Source organism: Gambusia affinis, linkage group LG03 (assembly GCF_019740435.1).
Source record: "Gambusia affinis linkage group LG03, SWU_Gaff_1.0, whole genome shotgun sequence".
Classification (NCBI taxonomy): domain Eukaryota; kingdom Metazoa; phylum Chordata; class Actinopteri; order Cyprinodontiformes; family Poeciliidae; genus Gambusia; species Gambusia affinis.
In genome coordinates, this window is record NC_057870.1 from 31,397,999 (window position 1) to 31,420,816 (window position 22,818).

At 43.4% G+C, this 22,818-nt stretch overlaps 2 protein-coding genes across 7 annotated transcripts; one reads left to right on the forward strand and one right to left on the reverse strand.

Moving 5' to 3' along the window:
- Positions 1 to 9,538: 9,538 nt before the first annotated feature.
- LOC122828547 (cilia- and flagella-associated protein 157-like) lies at positions 9,539 to 13,594 on the forward strand. 2 transcript variants are annotated; one of them, XM_044112178.1, is made up of 9 exons: positions 9,539 to 9,771; positions 10,199 to 10,470; positions 11,266 to 11,407; positions 11,480 to 11,726; positions 12,169 to 12,269; positions 12,425 to 12,575; positions 12,662 to 12,762; positions 12,864 to 13,010; positions 13,450 to 13,594. In XM_044112178.1, exons 1-9 carry the CDS (start codon positions 9,623 to 9,625, stop codon positions 13,511 to 13,513), a joined length of 1,374 nt encoding a protein of 457 aa, XP_043968113.1. In that variant the 5' UTR covers positions 9,539 to 9,622; the 3' UTR covers positions 13,514 to 13,594. The 2 variants fall into 2 exon arrangements, with proteins under 2 accessions (XP_043968113.1, XP_043968112.1); XM_044112177.1 differs by having other exon boundaries at positions 9,541 to 9,771; positions 12,861 to 13,010.
- A 947-nt stretch (positions 13,595 to 14,541) lies between these two features.
- Positions 14,542 to 21,375, reverse strand: LOC122828548 (vegetative cell wall protein gp1-like). Of its 5 annotated transcripts, XM_044112179.1 has the most exons (4): positions 21,138 to 21,375; positions 20,315 to 20,344; positions 17,820 to 18,507; positions 14,542 to 15,955 (listed from the first exon to the last, which is right to left on the reverse strand). In XM_044112179.1, exons 3-4 carry the CDS (start codon positions 18,429 to 18,431, stop codon positions 15,947 to 15,949), a joined length of 621 nt encoding a protein of 206 aa, XP_043968114.1. In that variant the 5' UTR covers positions 18,432 to 18,507; positions 20,315 to 20,344; positions 21,138 to 21,375; the 3' UTR covers positions 14,542 to 15,946. The 5 variants fall into 5 exon arrangements, 4 of the variants coding, with proteins under 4 accessions (XP_043968114.1, XP_043968116.1, XP_043968117.1 ...); XM_044112181.1 differs by lacking the exon at positions 20,315 to 20,344 and having other exon boundaries at positions 21,138 to 21,343; XM_044112182.1 differs by lacking the exons at positions 20,315 to 20,344; positions 21,138 to 21,375 and adding an exon at positions 19,813 to 19,879.
- Between the last annotated feature and the right edge of the window lie 1,443 nt (positions 21,376 to 22,818).

The window sequence follows — 22,818 nt, forward strand, 5'->3', positions numbered from 1 at the left end:
GCTGGATGCCTCCACAGGAACCGGGTCACAGCAGGACGGCATGCTGGACTCTGATGGTTCTGCTGCAGGTTTTAACAGATTTTCTGCCTCTGCAGATTTAAGCTCCAGATTTTTTCTGTCACCTGAACGAGTTTTTCTGTTCCTGAAGTGACCTTGACCTCTGACCTGCAGCCGTTTCCTCTGGTTCTGACGTTCCTGTCTGTCAGTCCATCTGGGTCGGTATCAAACAATTGTCTTCATAAATGTCCCAGTAAACCTTCCTACACCTGAGCTGAACTCCTCTCTCTCCATCACGGCTCTGGTTCTGGTTCTGTTTAAGTAGAGCCGCTCTGACCCGCCCTCCTCTGGAACGGTTGTTACTGGGAGCTAAAAGTATTTTTAGACGCACGCAGGATTAGCTGGTGTTTACACCTGGGTTCCTGCTGCAGGGGGAATCCCTGCAGAGCGACAGCCAGCGCCAGAGCTGACCTGGAATCGAAGGTCCAGAACAAGAACAGCAGGAAATAACTGGATTTTACAGGATGATCATTTCTCTGCAGCCCGAAGAGGAAATAAATGTTTTAATGCATTTCATCAACACAGATGCTTTGATATTTTCATGTCATTAGAACCTTAAATCAGGTTCTAAACACACTTTTCAAATTAGGTTTCTGATTTTAAAAATAGTTTTTTTATTTCTCTCATGTAAAATTTAGATTTTAAATGTTTTTATTTGCTGTAAGATTTTCAAACATCCGTTTGTGTAATTAATCTACAAAATATGTTTCACTTTGTGATTCGGATCCTGAAATAAATGGACTTTTCAATAATCTTCTCCTTATTCCAGGTTGTTTCAGATTTACAGTTTTCAGCTTCATAACAAGCCAGATGCTGAATCCAGACTGGTTCCCAGTGAGCTACTGGGATCAGCCAGTATCACAGCAGGACTGAACACGGTCAGAACTTCATGTCTTCATGGTAGAGATGAAACAGTTTCTGTCCTTTGTCTCCTGACGACTCGGCGTTTTTCCATCCCTTCTCCTCAGGCTTCCACCACAAAGACTCATGGAAACTTTCTGGAATGTTTTTCAGCTGCTTCCATCTTTCTGCACGCAACGTGAAAACACCGAGGGGGGGGGAGGAGGAGGAGGGGGGGGGGGAAGGAGGGGGAGGAAGAGGAGGAGGAGAGAGGAGGAGGAAGAGGAGGAAGAGGAGGAGCAGGAGATCATCTGGATGAAGTGAGGAGCAGAACAGAACCGTTTCAATGAGCACTGATCCAGTAACTCATTGCAAAAAGTTCATGTTTTTATTGGTCTGATAGAATAAATCATAAATAATCTAAAGTAATAAAATTAGTTCTTAGTTCTGCTAACATTGTTTTGAAATGATTGTAAAGTTTTTTTGTTTCTTTGGTTTCTGGTGTTTTTCTAAATATTGACCACAGAAGGTCAAAGGTCATCAGTGTTGAATTAATTTGAACTTCAGATTCTAATCAGATCCGTTATCAGATCAGCTCAGACAGGATTCTGTCTTCAGGGACGGATTTCCTCTGATTCCATCAGAATGACCCGACCAGAACCGATCAGAACCAATCAGAACCAAACTGAGTGAGGTGAGTTTGGACTCTTCTGGGACAGAAGCAGAGCCGAGTGGATGACTGAAGCTCATTTGGATCAGAACCACGGTCTACATGCAGAAAGAGAGAAGAGATTTCATTTGGATCCGTCTCTTTGTTTCCATTCTGGTTCTGCTTACAGCTCTGTGGTTGCTTCATCCATTCCCACAGTCAGTGAATGCATCATGACAGATTCCATCAGTCAGTGAATGCATCATGATAGACTCCGTCAGTCAGTGAATGCATCGTGACAGACTCCGTCAGTCAGTGAATGCATCGTGACAGATTCCATCAGTCAGTGAATGCATCGTGACAAACTCATGCATCGTGACAAACTCTGTCAGTCAGTGAATGCATCGTGACAGACTCACAGTCAGTGAATGCATCGTGACAGACTCCGCCAGTCAGTGAATGCATCGTGACAGATTCCATCAGTCAGTGAATGCATCGTGACAAACTCATGCATCGTGACAAACTCTGTCAGTCAGTGAATGCATCGTGACAGACTCCGCCAGTCAGTGAATGCATCGTGACAGATTCCGTCAGTCAGTGAATGCATCATGACAGATTCGTGACAGACTCCGTCAGTCAGTGAATGCATCGTGATAGACTCCATCAGTCAGTGAATGCATCATGACAGATTCCGTCAGTCAGTGAATGCATCATGACAGATTCGTGACAGACTCCGTCAGTCAGTGAATGCATCGTGACAGACTCCATCAGTCATTGAATGCATCGTGACAGATTCGTGACAGATTCCGTCAGTCAGTGAATGCATCATGACAGATTCGTGACAGATTCCATCAGTCAGTGAATGCATCATGATAGATTCTGTCAGTCAGTGAATGCATCATGATAGACTCCATCAGTCAGTGAATGCATCGTGACAGACTCCATCAGTCAGTGAATGCATCGTGACAGACTCCATCAGTCAGTGAATGCATCGTGATAGACTCCATCAGTCAGTGAATGCATCGTGACAGATTCCATCAGTCAGTGAATGCATCGTGATAGATTCCGTCAGTCAGTGAATGCATCGTGGAGTTTAGTCTGGATTTATTCTGGTTCCAGAAACCTGAGTTGAACTTTCGTCCTTCCTGCTGCTCCTCCATTGTTCAGTAAATCTGCTGCTGATGCGTTGAAGCGTCATCTGGTTCTGCGGTTCCAGCTGAAGGTCACGTTTTGTTTTCAGAACCTCCACGGTTCTGTTTGACTCCGGCTGCAGTTTCACGTCCTGTTTTGTGTTTCTCCTTTTGTCTGCAGATGGAGGCGTGAAGCTCCTAAATCCCTGGAAGAAAGAAACGGATTCATTCAGGCTCAGCCTGACGCCTGAACCAACACCCTCTGCTATTAATAACCCAACTCTGCAGCCTCCACATCGCTGTCATTTTCTGAATATCTGTGACTGAAGTCACTGAAGGAAGAACGTCATCCAGGCTGAAACTTAAACTTTTATCATCATATAATGTGTTTCTGATGAAAGTGAGAACAAATCATTTCTCTTCTTTAGGAAACTTTGACTTGTTGACCACAATAATAATGATAAAAACAAAAATACTTTTCTTCAGGTTTCTGTTGGTATTTATTGAACCTGTGAAATATTACATTTCTGCATTATGGTCAGTTAGAAATACTTTTTACCATATTAAAATGATTATGTTTAATCAGGCTGGTAATTATATATTCAGTGTTGTAGTTATAGTTATGAATACAGAAAATACTGAAAGTGATTGATAACTGATTGATTGATAAGTTCATATTCTATTGATTAATTTATTATATTCTTGTACCTGTCATGGATGTCTCCAGATGTACGATTTTATTGCTGTGTATGTGAAGTAATGTGTGAGTAACAGACGACCTTAACGTCCCTCTGGGATTAATAAAGTTTAACATAAATAAACTTTATTAATATTCTTCTTTTGCTTTGTTTGTAAATAACTTTGTTTATTAATTCATTTTATTTTTATGTTCTGTAAACTCAAATTGAAATGCTGAGTTCCCTCCTCAGGGTCCGGTTGTTCAGAACCGAGACATGACCCAAACGAGACGTTCAGCTGGTTCTGGAGCCGGAGGCGAATCTAAAGCTACAGGAAGGGAGCTGAAGATTGGGTTTCCTGCAGGTTCTGGTCCTGGTTCTGGTTCTGGTTCTGGTTCTGGCTAGGGTTCTGGATTCCGGGTTCCAGCTCCAGTTCCAGCTCCGGTTCCAGCTCTGGCTCCGGTTCTGGGTTCTGGGTTCTGGGTTCTGGTTCTGGTTCTGGGTTCTGGGTTCTGGGTTCTGGTTCTGGTTCTGGGTTCTGGGTTCTGGGTTCTGGTTCTGGTTCTGGTTCTGATCCTGGTCCTAGTCCTAGTCCTGGTTCTGGGTTCCGGTTCCGGTTCCGGTTCCGGTTCTGGGTTCTGGGTTCTGGGTTCTGGGTTCTGGGTTCCGGTTCCGGCTCTGGTTCTGGTTCTGGTTCTGGTTCTGGTTCTGGTTCTGGTTCTGGTTCTGTTTGGCTCCCATCAGACCTGAACTCGTTATTGGACTCCTGGTTCTTGTTGATCGCCTCATTTATTTTCTTTCTCTTTTCAAACTTTTAGCTGATGTGGATTCTGAGGTTCTGACCCGGTTCTGACTGAAACTCTGTCGGTTTTTATCGGACCGGTTCAAACGGACCCATTTGTTTGGACAGACCGTCAGCGTCAGTCCTTCTGCCAACACGACCAACCAGAACCAGCAGGCAGGTGTTGCTTTTACCAGAGAAATGTGAGTAAAGTTTCTTCAGAACCTGGACCGGGTCCAATAAGCAGGAAACTGTTTCTGAAATGGTGAAACCTGGAAGGTCATCATCCCTTCTTGATGAAGAGGCTGCATTCCTCAGGTTCCTCCAGGTGTGTGAAGCTGTTTGCTCTGAGCCTCTCAGCCTGTTGCAGCTTGAACATCAATTACTGCTCAGTCATCTGGAAGATTTCCCATCCAGAACCAGAACCACCCAGTCTGGATCCGACTCCACCATGACTACAGGGGGTTTCCACTTTTATTCAACCCAGCTTGGGATTGGACCGTTTGGGTTCACCGGGTCAGGAATCAAACAGGGATCAATCAGAAATCAATCAGGAAACAATCAGGAATCAATCAGAAAGCAATCAGGGATCAATACAGCCTTATTACTTTAATACAACATGATATGAGAAAAACTTTAAAAACTCTGCAGGTTCTAGTGGTTCTGGTGATTCTAGTGGTTCTGATTCTGGTGGTTCTGGTGGTTCTGGTGGTTCTGGTTGTGAGAGAAAATTTGTCGTGAAGTTAAAATGAAGTTTAATGTAATTTAACATTTGATAGATTTTATGATGAAATGAATTAAAAGTTGAATAAACAGATCGACTCAAACTGTTTTTATTGATAGAAAAAGATTAAATTCTGCATATTTTATATAAAATCATTAATGAGGTCACTATAAATCATTTTTATTCTTTACAGATTCATTTCAAAGAATCGTTTTTTGTTTTTGTGTCCTTGCTTGGTGAAATGAAACCAACAATATTTGTTTCATGAGCTCTTGTTGATGTAAGCTGGATGACCTTTGACCTCCACACACTCTTCGTCCAACTCTACTTCGTCTGCCTCCATCTGATCCTCCTCAGAAACTGAAACACTGAAACACTGAAACATTAAAACATTAAAACACTGAAACACTGAAACATTAAAACATTAAAACACTGAAACATTAAACACTGAAAAACAGAAACACTGAAACACGACCCGCTGCCGTGCAAACGCCTCATTATTGGCGCTTTGGGTGAGGTGTGTGTGTGTGTGTGTGTGTGTGTGCGTGTGTGTGTGTGTGTGTCCAGTTTAGTGTGTGTGGGTGTGTGTGTGTGTCCAGTTTAGTGTGTGTGTGTGTGTGTGTGTGTGTGTGTCCAGTTTAGTGTGTGTGTGTGTGTGTGTGTGTGTGTGTCCAGTTTAGTGTGTGGGTGCGTGTGTGTGTGGGTGTGTGTGTGTGTCCAGGTGTGTGTGTGTGTGTGTGTGTGTGTGTGTGTGTGTGTGTGTGTCCAGGTGTGTGTGTGTGTAGGGGTGAGGAGGACAAACAGACACAGATGAATTGTTGCTCTCCACCCTCAGCCTGCAGCTTGAACACAGGAGAAACCTCAGATATGAAAATGACGGACTGTCCCTGAAGGCATCGTGGGCTGAACTCTGGTTCTGCTGTCGGCCCGGTTCAGAAAAGGTTTTCTTTGTGTTTGGATTGTGGCTTCTGCTCTAATTTGATCCATCTTTCATGAATGATTCCTGATGTCGAGCAAATATTTGACCCCATAATGACTTCAGTTCATCTTTTTAATGATGCGTTCAAGTTGTTGAGGATTTAGGAACATGAAGATCTGGGCAGTGAGATCATGAAACCATCCTGAGGTAAAACAGGTCACAGCAGATTCACTGAACCTTTGACCTCTGCAGACAGAGAAGAAGAAACTAAAACTGTTTAACATTCACTGATCAATAAATGATCAATACAATCTTCATCAGACGCTTCCAGTTTGAGTTTTCTCTCAGTGTCACTGAGGAAGAAATCTTTATGAACAATAAAATCCAGGAGTTAACAGAGGCAGCAGGTTCTGGTCAGAGGTTCTGGTCAGAGGTTCTGGTCAGAGTGACGAGTCACAAAGTTACATCATCTGAGCATCAGAGCGTCTCTGACGGGGAAAGTGCTGCTCAGCGCTGATGCAACATGATGATGTGTGTGTGTGTGTGTGTGTGTGGTCACAAAGGAAGTGGGGAATGTCCAACAAAGACAACTTCCCTCAACCCCCTCACACACACACACACACACACGCACACACGCACACACACACACACACACACACAGTAAAACATCTGGTTTGTTTTTACTTTTCCATTAATCAGACAATCAGAGTCTGAAGGTCAAACAGTTTGAAATATTTAATTACATTTTTTGTTTATTTTTAAAGCCTAATAAAAGATTTTCCTCCCCACTAACTAAATGTTTTGCTCTTGAATGAACTTCATGAACTTTCTCTGGTTGTTTTACGATTTTAACCAAAATGCACCAGAAACAACTTCACAGTTTCTGTTTTCACTTTGAGGGCGGAGCCAAAATGTAGACTGGACCATGAAGCAGCATGATTAAAAATATAAAGAATTAGTGAAAACATACAGAACTGAAGAAAGCAAACAGAACCTGGAGGACGGAGCAGAATCTGAGTTACTAAAGATGAAAACCAGGAGTGTAAATACTGAGGCTGGTGGAAAATGGACTGATGAACTAATCAGAGGAGATGAAGAACAGCTGAGGCAGAAAGGAGGCATCCTGACCAGATGCTCCTCAACTGGCTCCTCTCGATGTGAAGGAGCAGCGGCTCTGGTCCTGACCCAAAGTTCATGACCACAGATGAGGGTGGGAACGTAGATGGACCGGTTAATCCAGAGCTTCGTTCTTTGGCTCAGCTCTCTTCACCATGACGGACCGGCGCAGCGCCGCTTGACGGCAGACACTGCACCATCCGCCTGTCGATCTCCTGCTCCCTTCTTCCCTCATTCATGAACAAGATCCTGATATTTTTAGTTTATGAAATACAAAAATGTCCAGATAGTTTCATATCTTTATGTTTGATCACCAACTAATTTCTGACTTTAGTATTTTTGTGTGACTAATTTTTACTTCTGCTTGAGGATAAATATAATAAAGTAATGCTTCTGTTGCTTCAGGATAATGAAGAGATGAATGAATGAATGAATGAATGAATGAATGAATGATTGAATGAATGAATGAATGAATGTCTTTAATGTTGCACAGATTCAGTTGAACCAACAGGATGTTGACAGAAAGTTGGCAGAGCTGGAAACTGAAACTTTATTTATTTAAACTCTAATAATCCTCGTTCTTCTCTTCTCTTCTCTTTTCTTTTCTTTTCTTTTTCTTTCTGTTCTTCTCTTTTCTACTCTTTTTTCTTTTCTATTCTCTCTATCAGATCACCTGGATTAAAGCCTTTAGCTTCAGTTCTCTTCCCCGTTACAAACTGTACCTGGAGTTTTTCCTCTCATCGTCTGGATGAGTTGATGTTCTGCTAAATGTGAAGCTTTAATGGTGAAACATAATGAGGGTTAATCAAAGTAAAGGGAGGATCCGCCCCAAACACATCCGGGTTTAGAAATGTTCTGCACCTTTAACCTCCAATTATTCTCATTTTGGACCGGGACCTGGGATGACTGCGCTGCTGTTGGCTGGCTCTGATTGTCGTTACCATGGTAACTGCAGTACAGATACAGCCTGAGGCAGGTGAAGCAGAGAGCTCAGGTGTTCATCACCAACACAGAACTAAAGTCCTCAACAGTTTGGAAAGAGAAGGAGAAACATGAAGAATGATGATTGATAATGAAGGATAATAATGATTTTACATTTTAATATCAGTAAAACCTGACCAGGCTTGTGTTTGCCTCACGCAGTAAATATTTTATTTTGCTGAATATCTGCATCCGTCAGATGTTTCCTGTCTGGTGGAAATCCCAGCTGGTCAACCTGCTGCGTCTCTGACTTCCTGCTGCGTCTCTGACTTCCTGCTGCGTCTCTGACTTCCTGCTACGTCTCTGACTTCCTGCTGCGTTTCTGACTTCCTGCTGCGTCCCACACAGGGGAATCCTGGGAAACATGAAAATTAGCAGAACGTCGCTCCGGTTTGAACAAAAGTCTTCTGTGCAACATGCAAACAGGGCAGCAAGTTTCTGTTTTTATTGATCTCATTCAGGGATAAAATGTCTCCTGAACTCAAAGGAAAAACTCAGTCATTCACCACAAACTTTGTTTTTTTCCAGCAGATGTTCCCTGAGATGCAGATTCTTCCGACATTTTTAGTAAATTCCCCTAAAATATTCCAAAACAAAGTTTGACAAACAGAGAATAGGATTTTATCTCCAACAAGGTGATTCCTGAAGAGCTGAGTGGAAGATTTTCATGAGTTTGTTCAGGAAACTTTCAGAACGACTGAAGAACAACGAACAGGAACATTTAAAAAGGAAACATCTGGCTGCTGATTAAAACTGGCAAAACGGCCTAGTCCATACAAACAGCTCTGTTTCTCTGAAACTTGTTTCTTCCTTATTAGGATTTTATGTGACGAATCAATTCAGAATCATGCAGAGTTGATTCATCGTTTTTACGAAGCCCCCTTTACTCTGATGAAGCTAAATAAAATCCAGACTAACCTTCATGCTCAGACCTTGTTAATAATGGAAATGACTGCTGATGCATGATGAGGAAGAAGGAAGTGATTCTGCACTAGTTTATCATAAATAAATCCAGATGGAGCCTTTAGAGTCACAGAACCAGAACAAACGGATCAAATCGCTGCAGCTGCTTCAGTTGGAACCGATTTATTTAAAACCTGGAGACGATTCAACGAGCAATCAGACAAACTTCCAGACGGGTCACTGACAAGCAACAGGGAAAAAACTGAGTGTTGAGTTTTTATTTTCTGGAATCTGATTCTGTCAGTTTTATCAAAGGAAGCCATTTTGTTTCTCATGAACTTCGTTTCCCTCCATGATTTATTTCTGTGTATTTACAGCCTGAAGCTGCAGAAATTCACTTTCTGCACAGAAACTTTTTCTTAGTAGCAGGGAAACAGCGACACCTTCTGTTCGCACTCAAACACACAGGGAAGTTTTATTTTTTAATGCTGTAGCACCACCTGGTGGAACCTTAGAGTTACTACACATCAGCAGACTCCAGCTGATCAACTCTGATCAGTTTCTGAAGTTTATTTTAATCATTTCTGTGAGGAAAATAATCCAGCCCTTAAAGGAGGCAAAAGTTTATTTTAATATTTTTTTTCTTTTTCTACCATAAAATATTTATTCTGTCATTCAAAAGCACAACAATGTTTAGACACACTGAGACATGATGGAAAATAAAGCTTTTGCTCATGTTTCATTGAAATTCCCAGGAGTTTCTGGTTGCCTAGCAACCTCCTGTTCCTAGCCTGCTTGTTGTTTTTCTGTGAATTCCTCTGAAATCAACAGAAAAAGAGACAAAAATGCAGGAAAGAGACAGTAAGCTGAGCGGCTCGACTCCGGCCAAAGACAAGGCGAAGTCCTCTGAGGAGCCGCCGGACGGCGAGGATCCGCAGAGAGAGAAGAGTTTGTTTCTGACTCAGATCAGTTTTCTGGACGAACAGCTGGAGAAGTGAGAGGATCACACTGAAGTTCTTTAATAACTCTGAGTTATTCTTTCAGATTCAGTTCAACTGCTGGTAAACTGATTTATCACATTTTGATTTCTACAAAATCACTTTAACACAAAGAAAACTGAGTTTTAATGAACTTCAACCAAACATTCAGATCTGATCAGCTGCTTCAGATTCAAGCTGATCAATATGATCAGTTTAACATGAGAAAAAAATCATTATTTTTAAAGTTTTAGTTTTATTATTCAACACTTCTGTTATACAACAGAAGTGTTGAATAATAAAACTATTATCTTTACAACAGACGTGTCCAAAGTCAGGTCTTTTTAGTTTTTAGTTGTTTCCATATTAATCAGAGGCTGCAGTCAGAAACTGCTGAATCATCACCTCTGTGACATAAAACAAAGAATTTTGTTTTGTCTGCAGGTTCCAGCTGCAGTGTGATGACCTGAAGGAGCAGAAGAAAGACATCATCCTGAAGTCCGGCGCTCTGCAGAAGGACACCAACGACATCCTGGAGTACCTGCAGCACTACCTGTCTGTGCTGGAGCGGGACGAGGAGGAGCTGAAGGCCAAGGTGGAGAAACAGCTGCAGGGCGACCGGCAGAAAACCGAGTCCTTGGAGCAGCTGCTCAGTACGGAGAGACAGGAGCTGCAGGACAAGTTGGACCAGCTGAGCTCCGACAGAGACAACCAGGGTGAGGCGCCGTCTGGGTCCAGAGGAGCTTTTCCTGCCCAGAGTATTTCAAATGTGTTGAAGCAGTGGAGGGATTTAACATTTACACTGCAGGATTAATTAATTAATCACATTAAAAAACTAAATATTAAAATAAAAAAAAACATTTTCAATTTAAAAACCGTTTCTCCTTCTGAATTACTGTTAAACAGACATTTAAGCTCAAGAACTATTTAAAGTTTCAGTCCGTTGTTCAGATTGGTGAAAAGTGACGATCTGTTCTGCTGAAGTTTCAGGAAGTCCTGATTGTTTTAGAGCCTCTTCAGAAATGAACTGAGGATCATCTGTAAGAAGATTCTCTTAAAACCTGAACACAATTTAAATAAACTTCATAAAACACTGCAAAAACAGAAACATAGGAACAAAACAGAAGTACGGCTCAACACTGTTTTAATCAAACCCATAGGGGGCAGTGTAGTGCAACGTCAAAACCAATGTCAGCCAATCAGACTGACTTCCTGTTAGGACTCAAACATGGCGTCCGGAAGTTCATTTTTAGATTGAAATACTTTTAAATAGCACATTTAAATATAAAATCAATAAAACAGAAGATAATATCGATTGTAAATCAAGTCGGAGGAAATATTTGGACAGATTATCATTTTGTTTGTCGCAGTTAAAATCTCAGTTTCTCCATAAACACAAATATGGAGTTTCTTAATCATGTTTATTGATATTAAACTGATTGTGAGGATGAAAGGCCAAAGAACAGAAAAACACATTTCATGTCTTCCTGTCCTGATCCGACTCCCATCAGCTGCCAGGATAGAGGAGCAGCGGCTGCAGCTGGCCGAACAGGAGCGGAAGATCAACATGAAGAAGACTTTGGATAAGGAGCTGATCTTCCTGGAGAGGCACCAGGCCGCCGAGATCAACAAGATGTACATGGAGAAGAGGGAGTGAGTGCGCGGCGGCCTCAGCTGAGCGTTTCCCTCCGGGCCGCCGCAGGTTCTCAGCGTCTCTGTTCTCAGGATCATCGACGAGATGAAGCAGAACGTGATGAACAGCATCAGGCAGCGGGTGAAAGCCATGATCCAGGAGGAGACCGAGGAGCACCAGAAGCTGCGCGCCAACGTGGAGTCTCTGTCGCTGCAGAGTTTGGTGCTGCTGTGGGGGAAAAGGGCGGAGCATAACAGAGTGAAGCGTCTCTGTCGAACATCCATAAAGATCCGAGTCATGATCCACAGGATGACCCTGAAAATCAACATCCTCAGGAAGGTAGGAGGCCGCTGCGCGTGGCTCTCTGGGATTTTAATCTCTTAGATTAATTTCACCATCCGATCGACGAGTTGGACCCTCTGAATCCTATTGGCTCAGTCTGACAGAGCTCTGTCTCTGATTGGCTCATATATGTTAACAAATCTTCATCATTTACACATTCAAAGTTGAGACAGACTCACCGTGTTCACTGCCCCCTGCTGTACTGGAGGAGCATTGACCGGTTCTCCCTGTTAGCAGCTCAACATCAGTGAAGTATAAAAACATTCATTTATGCCAATTTACTGACATTTTTATTGATATATTTTTGAATAATCTGAGCTGGAAACTAAAACAAATATGAAACTTTCTCACAGGAATAAAACAAAGAAAACTTTTTGTTTGCAGCTGTTAGAGTTAAATTTAGTTTAATTTGTTTCATCTTTTCCTGAAACTCCTTCAGGAATCAGTGAAGCTGAGGAGGAGATGCAAACTGCTGACGGGTCACATCAACGAGCTGCAGAACTCCAGGCAGAGTCTGCTGGGCTACCAGGAGGCCTACAGGTCAGAGGTCACGACTCTCTGAGGGGTTTAGTTCAACTTAGAGTCCGATGGACAACTGGACCAGAACCTTTATCATGGAACGACCCGTCTATCCATCTCTCCATCTCTCCATCTCTCCTTCCCTCTCTCTCTCTCTCCATCCCTCCCTCCTCCAGATCCTGCCTGGCCTCGGGTTTGGAGGAATGCCGTCAGAAAGCGTCGGTCGTTGCGTTGCTGCTGGAGCGGCTGCAGAGGGAGAGGAGCATTCGGAAGAACCTGGAGAGACACCTGAAGAGAGCCGTGTCCGTCCTCACAGCCATCGCCACGGTAACGCAGTCCGATCAGATCAAACGTCAGGATCCGTGATGCGACCTGAACGGCGCTGTGAAGGTTCTGCTCTCGTTCCTCTGCAGGACGCTGGGAAAATCCCCGGATCTCAGCCGAGGCTGCAGAACCTGCTGCAGCTGATGGACAGCAGGGAGCCGCAGGACGCCGGACCGCCGGAACCTGCCAGGTACCTGGACCCGCCCGCAGGGATCAGAACCAGGGGGCATCAGCTGGGCCGTGAAACGGATCAGAACTCAGAATCACGTCATCCTGTCTGTCCCGCAGCAGAGACGAGGAGGAGGAGGAGGACAAGGAGGAGAAGGAGCCGCTCTTCCTCATGGCCAAACTCAGACCAGGTGACCTCTACCTGGTTCCTGGACCAACATGGACGCCCAGAACCGCTCTGGCCCAACGCAACCTGACGCCCAGAAGCAGGTTGCTATGGAGATCCGACTGATTTCATCAGGTTTCCTTCTGGAAACCAAAACTCAGAGTTTTTGTAAAGATTATTTAATTTAAGATGATTGTTGAAAAAATGTTACAGCATCTGCAGAAACAAACTTTATGGAGTTAAAAAATTAATCCAGTTTCAAACAACTAGTGTTTATGATATAAAATCCCAGAATATTTCTAAACATGGTGTAAATTTGGAAATGAATTTATAATGTTTAGTTTGTTTAATCAGAACAGGTCAGCTGGCTGATCTAAACTTGATCCTGGAATTCATTTTAAATATCCACATTTCCTGGATGTCCTGTAAGTTTCAGTCTCAGTGTTTGTTGCATTCAGAGGCTGATGAAAACGTGGTTATTTTCAGCTGTAACAGAGTAAACCTGCAGTCAGGCGGTTCTGATCGGCTTGCTGTCTGTTGCAGAGTGAAGCTTCCTCCCATCCAGAAGAGTCTGTGGCAGACGGCGCTGCATGAATGGATGGGATGATCGGATCACTTCTAATCAAGCTGCTGCTGCTGAACTGGAGCTTTTCTTCTATTAAAGTTTAATAAAATCCAGTAATTTAAAGAGACTGGATGTTCAGGCTCATTTCCGCCAGCAGGGGGAGACACTTCGTTAGAAGCTGCAGGTTCCTGCAAAGTTAAGAGTTTGAATAATGAACTGAACCTGCTGCTTGTTGGATATCTGGAGTTAAACTGGATTGAATGTTGTCTGAATTAAAACATGTTGCTAAAATAAAAAGGTAACATCCTTACAGATGTTATTTTATATTCATAATGTTAACTTCAAACCATGTGACTAAAACTATTTTCAGAGTTTCAGTGGATAAACCAGAACGGTCCTGGTTCTCAGAGTTTCAGGCTTTTCTCCTGAGTGTAATGAAATTTTTACCGCCAGGCTTCCGTAGGATTAATGAGATGGTGAAAAGATGAAATTCATTCATTCATTCAAACATTTCAGAGAAATATCTAAAAATGAAGCTCAGAGTCCTGGAGACTGAAAACCACTGAGGGATAAAAGAACCTGAAAGAGTTTAATAAATGTCTGGATGTGAATTTTAAAAATATTTACATAATTTATCTTCAGTAGAATAAATAAAAAAGCTTCAATGCTGAATCTGTAGACGAACAGAATCCAGGAAGTTCTTTCACTTCAGCTGTTGAACTAAAAGAACAGAGAAACTAAAACTCCTGGACAGATTCAGGAGTTTTACTGACCTCTGCTGGCCCAGAGGTCAGAGGTCAGAGGTCACCAGGCTGACCAGAGGACAGAAAACTCCTCAGGACAATTTAGAGACCAATCCACCAAACCAGTCAGGCTTTGACTAGACCATGCAGCTTTACAGAATAAACTAAAGTATGGGAACTAAATCTGACATTTCAGTCAGGAAAGTTTATAATGTTGAAATACAAAATATGTAGAAACAAAAACAGAAAAAAAATCTGATCCACGATTTAAAAATGTTAAAATGTTTTATATCTACAGAGTTTCATCAAGTCAAAACCAAAAACCTGTTGGATTTATCCAGAACTTTATTTAAATTTAATAAAACAGAGAAACAGAACGAGATTTAAAAGGTTATAAAAATATAAAACATTTATCATTATTATTATTATTCATGGCACAGTGAGACAGGACATAAAACCGGACAGAACCGATCTGGACCGATCACGTTTCAGAACCGTTTCTGATTTCAGCTCAAGTTTCATATTCAAAGCAGTTCGTCTGAAAAGGTTCCGCCCGGTTCTGTTGGGTCCATTTAAAGTTCTGATCAAACTGGGTCAGTCAGAAAGACCCAAAGTACCACCAGAGTCCAAACACTGGGTTCATGTAAAGACCCGACCCGTCCAGATAAGAACTTTCCCTCAGAACCAAACCCAGAGAACCGGCCCGTTTCCTCTGCTGAGTATTTATGGAAACTTTCTGTGAAGGGAAGCATTGATGGTTTAACATCCAGGCAAATTTCTGCCGCAGAGAGGAACCCGCCAGAACGGGTCTTACTGGACCGGAACCGGCCGCTGGTTCTGTGTATCACTCTGTCTGAACGGAGCAGCAGAACCGCCGGAGCCGGATCGTTTGCATGATTCTGTCAAGATTTGATTAAAAGGGAACCTGAGCTGCGTCAGCAGAGAGAGAGCTGGTTATATTTAGAAACAGAACCGGTACCGGGACAGAACAGGACCGGGACAGAACCGGTACCAGGACAGAACCGGTACCAGAACCAGAACCGGCACCAGAACCAGAACCACCTGAAGCAGCAGAACAAAGTGAGGTGAAAGTGAAAACGGATCCAAACTGATCTGATCCTGAAGTGAGTTTAAAGTTTGGTACCTCTAGATTCACCTGGAAGGAAACTGGACCGCCTCTGACCCGGTTCTGATCAACAGGATTCTGACCCGGGATCGACCTTTTCCCGTTCCCCGAACCCTTAACATAAAAACAGGAAGTGATGAGATTTACTGCAGCAGCTCTTCCTTTAAAATCCTTCCAGATGTGAACCATCATCATCATCATCATCATCATCATCATCATCATCCTCATCGTTCGTTTTGACCCAGATGAGGAAGATGAAGGTCCGCTGCGTCCCGCTCAGCTCAGACTCCAGGGTTTAAAATAAAATAGAAACATTTCAGTTTTCTTCCTCCCAGCAGACAGGAAGTGATGTCAGGTCAGTTTTTGGGCTTGGTGAAGAAGTAGATGATGATTCCGGTGAGGACGACCATCATCATCACCACCAAGGTGAGGAGGAAGGCCCGGCAGACGGGTCGGCCCGTCAGGCGGAACAGGGCGCCCACGCCGCCCGTCGCCTCCCCGCCGTCCCTGGAGGACGTGCTGGGACGCCCCACGTCCAGAGTCCGGTTCACCGACCTGAGAGAGGTCATGGACCGCCGACCCGGCCGACCCGGCCGGCCCGGCCTGTCAGACGACCTGCAGACAGGAAACAGAACCGGATCAGTCAGAACCAAACTGGAGACAAACAGACCTCCTGACTGGGAGCCGTTTGTCCTCCATTAGCTGATAGACAGCGCTAAGCCCTCCTCCTGAATCTGATTGGTTGTTTTTGGTTCATTTCTTCAGACCAAAAACATCCAGGCTGGTTCCTAACAGACCAACATGAAGCTTCTGGAGCCACAGAAACCAACCAAATATGGACCAGACCCGGTTTCCTCAGCTCTGGAGTTAAAGACTTGGACTAGGCCAGGGGCAGTCCTGGTTCTGGAGGTCCGGTGTCCTGCAGCTCTTGGAGTCTCTCTGGTCCAACAACCTGAATCCAACAGCTGAACCTCCAGTCGGGTTCTCCAGAGTCCTGGTAACGACCTCATGATTGGACTCAGGTGTGTTGAAGTGGAGACACAGCTAAAGGTTCCAGGCCCTCCGGCCTTGGACTAGGCCATGAACCTGGTCTGTGAGGGAAACTCTCAGCCAAACAGCTTAAGACATATTTAATCAAATCCTCTGGGTTTTTCTGATCAAGTAAAATAAACCTGAAAATGTAAATATGCAGAATATTTAATCTGTATTGTGCTTTAATAAAGTTATTTTTACCTGGTGAGTTTTAAAGCCTCCAGGTTTTGATGTTCATCTTTTATATTAATGATTAAATGGTGATTAACTGCACATGTTTATTTATGGCTGTTTTCAGACTCATTACTCCCAGATCTCAGACTCATTGGTCACAGTTTGTCATTGACCTTAAAATGACCTTGGTCATGGTGGATAAATCCTGCACTTTGCTTTTCCTCCCATTATTTTCAGTTTACGGCGTTTAGCGCATGCTAAGCTGCTGTATCTGGGCCAGGTTTTAATAACTAACCAGCTGCAATAAAATGATTCAGCAACACAGAAACATTCCAACAAAGCTGACCTTTGACCTGCTGCAGTCCTCATTGATAAACAGATCAGTGAGTTTGCAGCTCAGTTCGGTGTTTCTGGTTCAGTTGGAGTCCGAGCCAAAAACAGGAGCGTTTGTTCAAATGACGTCAGACTTTATCTGAGATAAATGATCCATATTTATCTCAGAACTCTGTTAACCAGCCGGTCAAACCTCTTCAGGACAAGTTAAACGTCTGATCGACAGGTCAAAGGTCGACAGGTCAAAGGTCAGTCTCATTCAGCAGGTTAAAGTTCTGCAGGATTTTCTGCAGCTCAACTTCAGATTGACTTTGGCTGCTTTCACTCAGCAGATTGAACGAAGTAATTCTGACCTTTAACCCCTGAAACATCTGATGTTTGATGTTTTCCGGACCGTCTGAACGGCCATGTTGGATTTTACAGCAAAAACATAAAAGTGACCTGAGTGACGTTTCCTCACCACCACCGTCAAACTAAACTAAATTCATCTCGATGTTTTGTTTGTGCTGCTGTCATTTTAAAGATATTAAGTTTCCAGAGGTCAAAGGTCAGCCAAGACCCGTATTAAGATCTAATTAAATATGGTTTGTTAAAAATTGTTTGTTATAATTTTTATGATAAAAATTGTTTCCGGAGACGACCAGCTGCTCACACAGTTTATAGAAATGAATCGTTTGTGCTGCTATTGGCGCCGCAGGACGATGGTGTAAATGCAGTTTGGCTGGTTGACCTTCGACGACCTTTGGAAACATTTATCTATAAAGTGAGAGCGCCACAAAGGAACATTTTTGCTGCACAAACATTTAACACCAGTTTTAATTTGAAAACCTGCTGAGTGATCGTTGCCACAGTAACACAATGACCCCTGACCTTTTAGTTTTAAAGGAAGTCGAATCTGTTCCGTTTCAGACAGAAAAGTGCGACTCCAGGCGAGGCTGACCTTTTGACCTGCAGCTTCCCCTTGTTGCGGATGAAGCGGATGCTGTAGACCCTCTGCATGGCGGCCGGCAGGTAGGACAGGACGTCCGAGTCGGTGGCCAGCTTGGGCAGGCCGAGGGGGGGCAGCGGGGTCAGGCCGCGGCACAGCGGGCACTGGATGGCGCTGGGCTCCACAGACTTGATGTTCATACGCCAGGCACTCCAGGCAGAAGGTGTGCTTACAGTTCAGCATCTTGGGGCAGCGGAAGACGTTGTTGAACTCGCTGAAGCAGATGGCGCACTCCAAGTCCGGACCCGACTCGTCTGGGGGCGGCTGGAGGTCCGGGACGGAGAGCTGGGGCGGCTGGAGGTCGGCGGGGGCGTAGGGGTTACTGGTGGGGCTGAAGGCCGGCAGCGGCAGCATGGAGCTGGGGGCGGGGCCAGTGAGGGCGGGGCCATGAAGGGCGGGGCCAGGGAGGGCGGGGGTGGAATGAGCAACTGGGGGGGGCAGAGTGCTGTGACCCGTCTGGATGAACGGAGGAACATACGGATCCATGGAGTAACTGGGGTTAGAGGCCGAGTACGGAACCGGACCGCCACAAAACCCAGACACATCGTCTCCGTACGGATTCATGACCGAGCCGAGAGGAAGCCGAACCGCTGGATGGAGGCGGAGCTTCAGTCTTCACTCCATCATGACTTCCTCACAGCTGGGAGGGAGAAAAACACAGACACACCAAATATTTCTCAGTGTAATCACTAAAACATGAGAAGGTTCCCAAACTGACGGTTCTGATCCGATAACGACACACAGTGATCACGTGTTCAGAGAGAAAGTCTCAGGTTTTCCTCCAGTTTGAGCTGCTGAACTGTAAACTGTCCTGGTTCATTTCTTCTTCTGCTCTTTTTATCTTCCACCTTCAGGATAAAATCTGAGCCGTTCTGAATGATTTCAGAAGCAACATAACAGTTGATGTTTGAGAGCAGCAGCTCATTTCCTACATTTTACTCCAAACCAAAGCTGCTGCTGGTTCCAGTGGTCAGATAAACTCTCCCAGCTCGGAATCCTGAACTCACCGTCACTTTTATTATAACGTCTCCAGGTTTGTCGTCTTACATCACCATGACAACAGAAACAACCCAGAACAAGCTGAAACATTTGGGTTTAATCAGCTGCTGCAGGTTCCTCGGCAGAACTGAAGCCCTGCAGCAAGAAGGTTGTGGGTTTGAATCCCAGTCTGGGGTTTTTCTGCATCTTCTTTCTATGGAGCAACAAAACTGACAGAAAACTTTATGAACCCGGAGTTTCACCATCGGGTCACTAGCAGCAATAAAACCACCTGAACCCAAACAGTCTGGTTCTGGTTCCGGCCGTCAGATGATCCAGTAACTGCCTGATTACACAGAGATTCCTCTAGAAACGATCAGCTTTCTGCATTAGCAACAGCCAAATATTTTTCATCTCTGAATACGAAGCAATAACTTTACTGATACAATCTGTAACTATGCGACCCAGAACCCGGAACCCGGAACCCAGATCCCGGATCCCTCCTCCATGTTTACATCATTTAATAAACGAGATGAAAACATAAAAGGTCAAATTCATTTTCACCATGACCAATATTTCTGCTTCGTGTTTCACAGATGAAGCTGTTCAGAGTTCAGTCTGGTTCTGTTGGAACCGTCACTGGATGCGGTTCCATCAGAACCCAAAACCCAGAACTCAGAACCCAAACTAGCCCTTCGTGCTGGTCGTCATGGAAACGGGCCAGTTTCCTCAGCCTACAACCAATAAGCACCAAACAGATTTCATCCTGAACGCCTATAAATTGTTTAAAACTATGAAAAGATCAGCTGATGAACCGAGAAAACAAACTAAATATTTTAATCTGGTCAGAGAATCAGATCGGAAAAATAAAATCAAACAGTTTACCTGAACCTGATCCTGCAGGAAGATTCCTTTAAATGCAAAACATTTTGAAAAATGCTAAAACTCTTCCAGTTGGATAAAACACCTTTGACTCAAAACGTCCTTTAACTCCCAGGAACCCGTCGGCTCCAATCGACTGGAGAACAGGAACGCGTCGATCACTCAACTCCTCAGAACATCGACTGGAGAAAACTCTGAAACAAATTCAACCCTCTCATCAATAGTTTCTTTAAAATCAAGATAAAAGTCTGATCTTAGATTGACTGCCATGAACCTCCTGTGCAGTCAGCGTTCCTACCTGCAGCCTGACGCTCTCTGACACAGCGGCTCTCTGTAGACCTGCTCAACGTTTCCATGGATTTGCATACGCTTCCCTAAAACTGGATTCTGATCCGAGACCCACAGAACCAACTGAACGTGTCCTGATGTAGCGGGAGCTGAAATTTGCATCGTTCATATTATTTACAAAGGGAAATAAGATGCAAAAGACTGAAGGCTGCTGTGTGGAAACTGAGCAGGATTCACCTGAACGGATCCAGAAAACAACCAGCAGCTGCTGGGAGATTCATCACAGCTCAGATACAAACCTGGACACGGATCTGACGTCAGACAGCAAACTGAAAGGAAAATAAAGGATTTATTTCAAGTTTATTAAACTGAAAATGATTCTTGATTTACAGGTTTTAAGCCTCCTGGCTGTTTCCTCTAAAAGCTTCTGAACAGAACTTTAATGATCAACTCAATCTACAACAATATGAAATTATTTTACTGGTTTTAAAATGTCCATCTTCATGCTTCTTTGTATTTGTCATTTCTCAGAAGTTTAACATCAAAACTAACAAAATACAGAAATAAAATCCTAACAGTTGAGGCAGGTGAAAACTTTAGAGATTATTTAAACAGGTAAAGAAAAACTTGTTTAAATATGTGAACTGGCCTCGTGCTGCTCTGACAGCAGATCAATAAAGACTTTTAAATTTCTGTTCATTGATTCATCAGAAGCTCCAGATTCTCTTCGTTGTTCTGAAGTTTTGACTTTCAAACCTGATTTCTTCAAAGCAGCAACACCTGAATGTCCAGGTGAATCTAATCTGGTTTAATCTCTGGAATATCACACTGGGTTTATAATTACTGGTGCGCTTCACACTTCTGACTGGTTTAGAGGAGAAATCTGGATGTTAGTTTGACAGTCCCCCTTATTTTCAGTTTCAACACAAACAGCTTGTTATTTTGACTAAACAGAAGAATGAAAGCTGCATTTCTTCCTATTTTGGGGAGATTTTTATGTAAATCAGTCCGTGGCTCCACGAGCTCGCCGCTGTTTTAACTTGATAATATCTATCAGGTATTTTGCTCATGCTAACAATGAGCGGTGACTCTGCGCAGCTTCGGTTCTGCTTCTGTTTTTACCTTTAACGCGTCCCAACCTGCAGGTTCCGTAGATCCAGTCCAGAACTCAGATTCTGTTTCCTGTCAGTGAAACTCTGCAGGTTTACAGATCAACGATCTGGAAAGTTTCCCAGCAGTTTGAAGACTGGCGCAGCTGCGCAGAGTGATGCTGATTGTTGCTCAGGCTGCGCAATTAACGCAAACTTCTGTAAAACCCTTTGGCCCACTGGACCTGGAGGGTTTAATGATGCTGCCTGTCTGCGGGGTAACAGTTGATCAAACAAATGGATCTTCAGGACCAGGAAGGAATCAATGCAACACGGACAGAGACGGACAAAAGGTTTCTGGGGCCCTGGGCAGAAAATGGTTCCAGTTCCACTAATTTATGACAATCCAGGCAGAATAGCTCCACAATGCAAGAAATATTTTTAAATGATAATTTAATTTAACAATTAGCTGAACCAATAAAATTATTTGTTAATCACATGATTTTCTTTAAATATAAAATATATATATTTAATTTATTTTTCAGTATTTTACAGTACATTTTTGTGCTCAAAACCAAAATTGCTGAACATGCCAAGTATGAACTTAATCAAAACTATTTTCCTTATCTGTCAATAAAAAAAAACATTTTTATTTCCTGCTGTGTTTTTACTGCTGCTGCTGGGTCAGGGGTCAGGGGTCAGGGGTCAGGGGTTAGGGGTTAGAGGTTAGGGTTTGACGTCCTCATGTGTCAGTAAACAGGAGGTTTTACATTATATTTTATATGATATTTTGTATGAAGTCCTGTGTTGAGGCTGCAGCCGGCGGTACCAGGTGACGGATTCAGGAAAAGGTTCAGCTGTTCCTGGATCTGTAGCAGAACTTAACAGAACTGTTAAACTAGAACCAGGTACAGCTTCCTGTTCCTCTTCTCCAGCAGTTTATGAATACATCTGAAAGAATCAGTATGAAATCTATTACAACATGTTTTAATTATAAATACAAAATATTGAAAATATAGGAATGCTCACATATTAGTACATTTCTCTGACAGTGGAATGTTTTCAGTGTGTTTGATCCTGAGAATCTCTGTTTCTAATCCAAACGCTGGGAACAGAAAACGATTTTCTTCTGACAGACAAATCAGTAAACCTGCAGTAAAGGGACATAAACTGGAGATGAACTGGAGATGAACTGGAGATGAACTGGAGATGAACTGGAGTTGAACTGGAGTTGAACTGGAGTTGAACTGGAGTTGAACTGGACATGAACTGGACATGAAGTGGAGATGAACTGGAGTTGAACTGGAGATGAACTGGACATGAACTGGACATGAAGTGGAGATGAACTGGAGTTGAACTGGAGATGAACTGGACGTGAACTGGATCCTGTCCAGGTAGAACATGTTACACCTTGAGGCTGAACCCTGGATGTTAAACATTAACTCGTCTTTTCCTCGTCGTCCCGTCAGCTCACTGCTGGAAACGAGTCGTGATTTTATTCCAGAGTGAAAACGTTTGTTCAGCAGCGTGAAGAAGAGACGATAATCTGACATCAGAGGTTGGTGAAACTGATCTCAATCTTTTAAGATTTAAACATAAACTCCTTTGTTTTTTGTTTTTACCATCATGGCTGGTTTCACCCTGCTGTCTGTCTGGACGCCATCTGGGCCAGAAACTTTGGACTTTCCTGTGTTTTTGTTCTCAGTGATGATTCT